At 40.4% G+C, this 9,491-nt stretch overlaps 1 protein-coding gene across 1 annotated transcript in view; it reads left to right on the top strand.

Annotated features, from left to right (window-relative positions):
* Nucleotides 1–284: 284 nt before the first annotated feature.
* The window catches only part of CTPS1 (CTP synthase 1), a gene marked incomplete at its 5' end in the record, with an annotated part of 12,360 nt that continues 3,153 nt past the window's right edge, over nucleotides 285–9,491 (top strand). Inside the window, 9 exons of the mRNA XM_009695202.1 lie at nucleotides 285–368; nucleotides 615–695; nucleotides 2,406–2,557; nucleotides 4,250–4,382; nucleotides 5,804–5,892; nucleotides 6,797–6,891; nucleotides 7,464–7,526; nucleotides 8,419–8,462; nucleotides 9,424–9,491. The exon at nucleotides 9,424–9,491 is cut by the window's right edge and continues 29 nt beyond it. Of these exons, the coding sequence (XP_009693504.1) occupies nucleotides 285–368; nucleotides 615–695; nucleotides 2,406–2,557; nucleotides 4,250–4,382; nucleotides 5,804–5,892; nucleotides 6,797–6,891; nucleotides 7,464–7,526; nucleotides 8,419–8,462; nucleotides 9,424–9,491 (809 nt within the window). The remainder of the gene's footprint in view (nucleotides 369–614; nucleotides 696–2,405; nucleotides 2,558–4,249; nucleotides 4,383–5,803; nucleotides 5,893–6,796; nucleotides 6,892–7,463; nucleotides 7,527–8,418; nucleotides 8,463–9,423) is intronic.

The raw sequence follows: 9,491 nt of genomic DNA on the forward strand, positions 1-9,491 counted from the left end.
AGGAAGCAGTGGATAAAAAACAGAGGATCTCTGCTCCCTCCTTCCCTCGCTGTAATGCTTGCCTCCTTACTGTACAGACTTGAACTCTGGTTTCTAACAGTTGCTTTCAGTCTTTGAGATTAAAATGATACTGTACAGGGGTATCTAAAGTTTGTGTGAGTTGTCTAAGAACTGGGCCAAAGTTTTTACAAGATGAATAGGGTGAAGAGTCCTAATTAGCCTGATGGATCATTGCTACATATCATCATAATTTGGTATATCAACTTCTGCTCTTCTCTGACCAGCCAAGCTCTACAGGAGAGCAGAAGACTAAACCTACCCAAAACAGTGTTCGTGAACTCAGAGGTCTTGGTCTCTCACCAGATCTGGTAAGGTTTGCTGCATGGCTTTGAATTTAAAAATGCAGTACTGGCATGTTGCAATAACATCCTAGTTTAAATAATGCTTAGGTTGAGAGCTCATGTATATTGGTAATAAATAAGTAGAAGTAACTGAGTTGTTCTTTTTTCCAAGTCATGGAGACTGGAGAAAGACAGCTTTTTTTAGAGGTTTGTTGTATGAATGTCTGAGTACTTCTGTTTTGCTTCACAACCTTGATGTTGCTGTTCTGTTAGATTGTTTGCAGGTGCTCCACTCCACTGGATACCTCGGTAAAAGAAAAGATTTCCATGTTCTGTCATGTTGAACCAGAACAGGTAAAGATTGCTGTCTGCACTTCCTTGCAATAAATATTCTAGCTGTTTGTCAAATGCTGAGTGGAGTTTTATCTGAGCGTAGCGTTTTTGTGTTCTAGCTTTGTCTTTTGTTAGCTGCATTTGCTGCTTTGTCTTCCCTACGTTCATTACGCATGGAACTGTTGCAAAAATAGTTCTTTTTATGCCAGCACTCAGGTTTTCTTACAAGGTGGTTAGCGTAGGCTTAGAGAATTCTGTGGAATCCAGGGTATTTTCTGAATAGCTGGTTTTGACCTTGGTTATACTTCCACATTCCTTCTGTGAATACAGAAGAATGAGATTTTTCAGTATTTAGGGGCCAAAGAGTAGTTGCCCAAAGTTAGGTTTAAAGAATTCATGAATGTATTTTAAACACTGCTTTTTTCATGGTATTATTCTTCTGCCCAAGATTTCATGAGGAGAGATTGCACAGAAAAGTTGAAATGGTACTTGAGAGAAGCATTGCTTCACTTCAATGTTATGTGATACGCAAAAATTCCACGTTAGCATGATTCTTTTTATACTGAGACTGCTCTGCATAGCGTAGTTTGAGATACACCTTGGAAAATAATCAAACAGTCTGTAGGCTAAATATTAGCAGTTTCCAGTCCAGCTGGAGCTTGAAAAATTTTATCTTTTTGTGAAGGACTGAGTATCATTTCACAATTCCCTGCTCTGTCGAGTCATTTTTACTAATTTTCTATACAAAGGGATTGAACCGAGTCTTGCAGTTTCAAATATTACATTCAGAATTAGCTGGCAATAATATTGATGTGTCAGCAGTACAGTATCTACCTCTTGTTGGCCAGGGATTGAAAGTAAGTTGGCTCTTCTCAGTCACTTTCCAGGAAGTATAATGCAATTTTATCTAGTTGCTTCTCTGACTGCAGTTGCACTTGAATTGAGAAGTCAATGCTATTGACTACAAAGGAGGAAAATTGACTACAAAGGAGGGGGTTTTACTGGTGCAGTGTTGAACTCTGCTTTCATTTGAGTCAGGAGAAGGGAGGATTTAAAAATAGTTGTGCCAGTGTATTTTTGATCCTTAAAGTACAGTGTCATTCTTGATGGACAGGTGACAGTTGTCCAGAGCCGTCTTTCCTTTTCTGAGGAAGCCCATTTCAGTGAACTAGAAATGTTGACATAGACATTCCTCATTGACCTAAGAATTCTTTGCTCGTAGTTATTTAATCCTAAGTTTGATGGAGGATGCCCTGTAAAATCTTCTCCTGTATTGAGATCACAAATTTCCCTAGGCTTTAAACAAATTGGGAGCCCTGGTTGAGAATGACAGTGGTGGGAAACAGGAAAGCTGGGCTTGTTTAACTCTACTTTCAATTATGATTACCAAGAAGGCTGTATCACAGGAGAAGTCTCTTTGAAGTGTTCTGTGAACTTTCGCTATGCGCTTACATGACTTGCATAGCAGCTGACTCTTACTACTAGGTTATGATGTTATAGCCCTTCCCAGGGAGCAGTAACACCTGGGAAGTTTTAAAGGATGACCTTTTCAAGTATGTGGAAACTAGTATTAAGTTATTCGTATGTTGTTATGTTATTCAACAAATGTTATTTCCTGGACGTTTAGGTGGTAATATGATTGTCTGCTAGAGACGGAAGGTCTCTGAATAGCTGTTTAAAAATAATTGCCCAGGCACTTGGATCTGTTTTAATGACATATTTTACGAACAGGTCATCTGTGTTCATGATGTCTCTTCTATCTACCGGGTTCCTCTGTTGTTAGAGGAGCAGGGAGTTGTTGACTACTTCAGACACAGGCTTGACCTTCCCATTGAGAGGCAGCCCAGGAGGATGCTCATGAAATGGAAGGAAATGGCTGACAGGTGAGCTGCAGCATTGGGTGTCGTTTGAGTTAAGACTCTAGATTAGTTTCTCTTCTTGGTGGTTGGTTATTAGGTGATGAGTGTTACTTTGTGTTCCTCAAGTGTTCTTAAGTGATCAAATTTTTTGTCTTTTTTTGCTACAAAAAAAATGCATTTTCTTCCTAGATGTTTCACTGTTTTAAAAAAAAAAAATCTTCAACATGAGAATCACTGAATAACTTGGGTTAGAAGGGACCTTCAAAGGTCGTCTAGTCCAACCCCCCTGCAATGAGTAGGGACGTCTTCAACCAGATCAGGTTGCTCAGAGCCCTGTCCAACCTGACTTTGAAAGTTTCCAGGAATGGGGCATCTACCACCTCCTTGAGCAACCTGTGTCAGTGTTTCACCACATTCATCATAAAAAAAAAAAAATAAATAAAAAAATCTTCCTTATATCTAGTCTAAATCTACTCCCTTTTAGTTTAAAACCATTACCTCTTGTTCTATCACAACAGGCCCTACTAAAAAGTTTGTCCCCATCTTTCTTATAAGCCCTCTTTAAGTATTGAAAGGCAGCAGTGAGGTCTCCCTGGAGCCTTCTCTTCTCCAGGCTGCACAGCCCTGACTCTCTCAGCCTGTCTTCATAAAAACCTATAAGATAATGTTACCGAGTTCCTTATCTTGTCTTGGTAGTGTACTGTCTATGTAAAAACCAGTTCCAAGTAAAAGGTGGACAGCTCTGTCCTCCCTTTCTGTACAAAAAAACCCAGTGGCATTACAAAGTGTTGAAATCCTTTTGTAGGCATATATAGGAGTCATCAGGAGTGTCAATAAAAATGTACCTTTTGGGTATGCTTTCAAGCAAGTGAAACAACTGTTTTGTAGCCGTTCTGTCTGAGACTCCTAGGACACAGTGTTTTTTTTCTTGTGGGGAATAGACTCCATGTTCATGGGGAAATAGTGAATTGAGTCTTTTCGGTTGGCATTCAGGCATTTCTGAAGCCTTAAATATGTTTGTCCTGATAAGAAATTAATTTTCAAGATCTAGATGTTTCTCTTTATTTAGATGCCCGACACAAGCCACCACTGTCAATAACATTTCTTTTTGATGGGGAAAGCCCTTGGTTGAAATTACTTAAGAATTCTGAAATAAACTAAACAATCTGTTAGCTGTAGCCAAGAATGCTGCATAAATTCTGTACTGCCAGTTGCTGGAGATTAAAAGTGTAGGCAGTACAACCTTAGGATTCTAGAAATTCTTTCTGTATTTCTAGCTGCTGAAGTGAACTCAGTCAGAAGCAGCCTGGGAAGATGCTGTGCAATATGAACATATGCAGAGTTGTGCTTTGATCTTTTCTCCTGATAGTTTACTGCAGACTTTAAATCTAGTACAGCTTCCTGAAAAGACAGTTTGGATCTACTCAAAATGGCTTTTCAGCATAAGGAAGGACAAGTTAATTTATATATGCCTTTCTGCAACTGTTTTTCTCTGTCATTGGTTTTTTTTTTCTTTCTTTTAATTTTGTTTTGATGTTTTTAAGTCATAATTGTTATAAAAGGTCATGTCTTCCAAAGTCATCATCTCTCAAGTGGGACAGACTTTCAAGAGCCCAACTGTTTATGTTACTTGAAAAGCTGAATAGAATGTAAGCAATTCTTGCCCTCATTTCCTGTTAATGATGAAATAACCCTTGTGTTTTGATTTTTGTGCAGGTATGACCGTCTCCTTGAAACATGTTCCATTGCACTTGTTGGCAAATACACGAAGTTTTCAGATTCCTATGCGTCTGTCATTAAAGCACTGGAGCACTCTGCACTGGCTATCAACCACAAACTTGACATTAAGGTAGGGATTGCGGGGGGGAGGGGGTGTTTAAAAAAAAAAAAAATTAAAAAAATAAAAAATTCCACCCCCATACTCCTTCCTTCCACCTACAGTGCCACTCATCTTAATTAAGTTTTTCACAAACCCATAGACAGAAAGGGAGAGTTGATTTAGCCACTGAACTTTAAAAATGTCATTGGATTACAGCATCAAAACATCTGTTGTCAGGCGTAAAACAGCTTCAAAGCAAACCAGCCTTTCATCCTGTAAGATATACAAGGTGTCTGTGTAATTGATGGGGACTCTTCAGTGCTCAGTGTTGCATGCTGAACTGTGATAGAGTGGTAGATTTATTTGATGAGGACACTGTTTGCTTTAATTTCTCTGACAATTTGAAAACTGATCCTTTTTTTAGGATTGTTGCTGTTAACCTTGTGGTACTCACAGGTTTTATGATGCTTCTGCCTCAGGCTCTATTAAGGTTTTAGTACTGGTTTGGCTGCACAGGTGCTTTTAAGGGTCTTGGTTGTAGCTAGATGCTCTGAAGAGGTGAAATATGTATCTGTTGTCAGAAATTTTACTTTCATTTAAAGATAACTTTTAAATGTCCAGTGGTTTCATGATGCCAGTGAGTCATGGAAATAGGTACTTGCTTTATAACAGCACTGTTCTATGTTTGGGTTACCTTTCGGCTTACAAAATCAGTAGAGGAGAAAGGAGGAAAACCAAGTAAGACTGGTGAAGGGTAAACTCTGTGCGTGCATCTGTGAGTAGTTCCTGACACATCTGTGTTTGTATGGTTCAGAAGGGGAATGAGTCCTGTGAGCACTGTGCATGGGGACAGGGAAACAAAAGTAGTTGTTGAAAAGGGTTATCAGACTGCCAGAATATTCAGAAGTTTAGAGATACTGGAACGCTGGAGGTGAGAAACTGGAAAATTTGCAGGTTTTTTCCCTTGGTATCATTGGTCATAAGAATCTTTAATTACAACAGCCTGTGTTTCACCATATCCTATTTGTGCTTCAGTCCCTCTTGAAGATTAAATGACGTATATTTGATGAGATAATGAATCAATTTTTTTCTCACTGTGTGTGTGTTTGTCTGCATAGCTGTATTCGCATCTCACTGTGCTGCATTAAGACTTCGCATTTAATGACTCTGGGACTCATGAACTTCGTGTATGTCACAGCAGAGCTGCAGAGAGGGGAAGACAGAAAAAACAGCTTCTGTTTGTGCATCAGTAGTAGGATGGTGGGGGAAAGCAATTTTGCTGACTAGCAGACAGGAAATCAGCCCAGAAAAAAACATAAGCAAGTATCCAGTAGGAAAAAAATCCAGAGCTATCCAGGAGAAATGATGATATTTTAATTAAATGAGATGTAAGGAGACCCTGTATGCTCTTGCGGCAATATCTCATCATCCTTTTTTGGATTTCTTCCCAGTATATTGACTCTGCTGACTTGGAGCCAGATACTCTGCAGGAAGAACCTGTCCGATACCATGAAGCATGGCAGAAGCTGTGTGGTGCTGAGTAAGACTCTTATACTCTGGCCCTTTCTTTGGAGCATGTCTGATAAACTTGCTGCTATTGACAGTTTTGGAATTAAGAGCCTCACTGGAGACTTATTTTCTTAGGCACTGTACCAGCACAGTCTGACATTGCCCCTAATACCTCACAGTGAAATTTAGGATAAGATATAAAATGGAGAATGGTTAAATAAGTGAGGGAGTTTGTGAAAGGCAGCAGTAGGGGAAATGATTGTGCAGACAAGGATGTACGCAGACTTAGTTGGGAAACAGGGTGAGATAAAATAAAGGGAAAGGATAGGTACTGATAAAGGCTATTAAAGCCAAAAAGAGAGGATGGAAGGTGTAAATGTGATATAAAGTTCTTTAGGAAGAAAGCATGAGGAGGAAAAAATGTTAGGATGCAGAGGAGTGCCAAGAGTTAGCCCAGAAAACAAGAACAAGTGGGGCTTGTTATCCCTTGGGGAAGCAGGCTTTAGCCTCCTGCAGAATTTGATGTCCTTGTGCCTGCAGTTAGTACAACTCGACACTGCAGTCAGTGGCTTCCTCAGCATGGCCCTGGCTGGGTGATATGTTTGCAAACACGTTTTTGGTGCAGAGCACGCGAGTCATACAACATGAACCATTCTGGTATTGTAACCTGTGTTGTATTTGGGATTTCTTGGGAAGTTAAAGTTTGCATTTATAAAATGTCATAGAATTTTCAGGGAAACATTTTATGTTACGGCTCGTGTGAAGTCACATGGAAACTGTGCTGCAGACAGGCCTTGCCACGTAGGCTACTTCAAAGCCCTTTTTAGGAGTGAGGTCTTGCAAGCCCAAGATTTTATGGGAGAGAGCTGGTATGTGGTTGGGGCAAACCATGCTGGTGAGCCCCCTGTGAATGGAATCTTCTCATCCTCATGCAGCGGAGTTCTGGTTCCTGGTGGATTTGGTGTTCGAGGGACAGAAGGCAAAATTCAAGCTATTTCCTGGGCAAGAAAACAGAAAAAACCCTTTTTAGGTGAGAAACATGTTTCTTCTGTAAGAAGAAATAAAGAAAAGGAGAAGATTGAATAACAGCCTAACTGGTCTGCAGCAGCAGCTTTACTGATTTTCATTAGTATCTGGAATGTACAATTTTGAAGAGAATTGACTCAGGAAGGCAATGATCTACGCTTAGCTTAACTGGGCGATACAGCTGTGATCTGTAGTTAGCTCTGAAGTGGTTGAAGTTGGCTGAGATGTGATGACAAGGAATTTCTACAATGAGGGGATAGGAGTCTGGGAGGAAGTTTCTGAGGAGGCTGTGGTGATCTTGGCATGAGGAAATGTGTGACTGTGTTTAAACAAAATGGACGTGGTGAGACACTGGAAATGTTGTATGAGCAGAGTGGATGGGGAAGGGAGGTGGGAGTAAAACTTGTCAGAACTACTTGGTGCAGAGTGAACAGACCCCTAAATCCAAGTCAAAGGTCTGTCTTATCCAGGTTATCCTCTGACTCGGGGCTGCTCTGTGAAGGTGTGTCTGCTTTGCGATATGGGCTCAGTGGTCCTTGTCCTGACTTGATCTGTGTTCTGCCTTTCCTTCTGCAGGAGTTTGTTTGGGAATGCAGTTAGCAGTTGTGGAATTTGCACGCAGTGTTCTTGGTTGGCAAGGTAATTGCACGAAACCCTTCCTGGGTTTTGGTCACTTCTTTGATTGCTTGAGTAATACCTGTAACTTGTTAAATACCTGTAACTTTTGATTTTTCATTGGTAGGTAGATTTAATTTTTTTCCTAGTCCTGTAAAATTCACCATCTCCTCTGCTAATTCAAAGGAAAAAGAACAATTTCCTTATCCTATTCAAATAAAAATCCATGGAGTAAGGCATGCTTATAATGACAGAAAACTTCGTACTGCTTAGAGTGAGGTTCAGCTCCTGAGCAAAACACCTCGGTGGAGTTGTGCCTATATGTGCTGGACATCCTAAATTCCCATTATTGTCAGTGGGAATGAAGACCAAAAAGCAATTCAGCTAACCAGGCAGTTGCACCTACTTCAGTGGGTTGAATTGCTTTCTGAGCTCCACTGCTTGAATTGACAAGGTCCCTGTTGTCAAAACTCCCTTTTACAGAGTGTTAAAGTTTAGTTTCTCAGGCTGATTCTGAGTCTCACTAGTAGTGAAGGTAGGGGAAAATGTGTTTGTCAGAGTCCTTCTGCTCCCTTCCCCCTCCCTGGCTTTATTTAAAATACTCCAAGGTGTTGAATGTGTGCTTTTCCTGAATGACCCTCACTTGCATCGCTAATTGCACTAGACTGGTTGCCCTAAGATTGCAACATCCAGGCAGTCTCACAAATTCATATTAAACAGTGCTGACGGAGTCCTGTTTCTGCTGTCTGGGGCTGAGCTAGCAGCTCTATGCAGGTGAGTGGCTCAGCACAGTTAAGGTTGCCGCTTGCCAGAAGTGTGGGGATGAGATGCAGCTGTACCTGGGGGGAGATTCTGCAAATGCATGTTCATGGTGTGAGGGATTTTGTGTTTCTAACTGATGAACGTTACGTTGCAGATGCTAACTCGACAGAATTTGACCCCAAAACTGCTCATCCAGTGGTGAGTTTATGGCGACTTGCTTGTAATAGTCTTACTGTGCTAGACTTCCCTGCACATACCTGTTGGTACAGTTGAGAGCTTGGATTACTACGTCTTGTGGTTTTTAAGGCTGTCTTCCATCATTTAGTAATCTGAAGAGAAAATGTCTTTGCCTGGTTAACTGTATGGCAGTTGCTGCTTCATAGGAGATTGCAATGCTTATTATAGGTGAAACACTAATATTTTTTTTATTTCTGTTTTGAATTACACTTTGTCATAAAGCAAGGTGTTTTCTGAGAGGCAAAAGGTTCTTAAAGGGCAGTTTGAAACTGATTTCACAGGGCAAATGGTAAAGATTTGGTCACAACCAGATTCCACTGCATAACTGTTTAATTATGGTCTCATAAATTAACATAGACAGACATGAATTGCTTGGAACGTTTGTGGACAGATTTTTGAACCTGCATTTTTTTAGACTGCAGGCCCTGTGTGCCTTGTCCAGGGTCCACCATAATGATTGGCTTCTGCTATAATTTAAAAAGCTACTCAAAAGGAAAAAGCTCTCAAAAAAAGAGCTTGTGAAATTATTTATTAAAGTGTAAATGATTCTGATTTGGGGATTTTGTTTCTGTACATTTGCTTGTTTGTTTGTTTAACATTTAGTTCAATAAATAGCACAGTATTAGTGCATGGGACCTATGTAGGCTTTGACTGAGACCATTTCCTATGCTAAAGCTTCCTGAATACCCGCAAACCTTCCATATGTTCTGTACAGCCTTTACTAGAATAAGTCAGCTAACTAACCTAGTTTTGTTGGTCTGCCTTGTCAAGACAATGTTGCTTGGGGTGGTTTGCTTGTTTTATGTATAGTTCTTGGTGTGTGGGGTTTGTTTTGTTTTGTTTTTTTTTCCCCTTTAATGTTTCAGAGTTTACCTGGGACTGTTACTCCTCCCTCATTCTCAGCTCTGAATGTTTTTTGCAGGTCATAGACATGCCGGAACATAATCCTGGGCAAATGGGTGGGACCATGAGGCTTGGCAAGAGAAGGAC

Source organism: Cariama cristata, unplaced genomic scaffold (assembly GCF_000690535.1).
Source record: "Cariama cristata isolate BGI_N322 unplaced genomic scaffold, ASM69053v1 scaffold17682, whole genome shotgun sequence".
Classification (NCBI taxonomy): domain Eukaryota; kingdom Metazoa; phylum Chordata; class Aves; order Cariamiformes; family Cariamidae; genus Cariama; species Cariama cristata.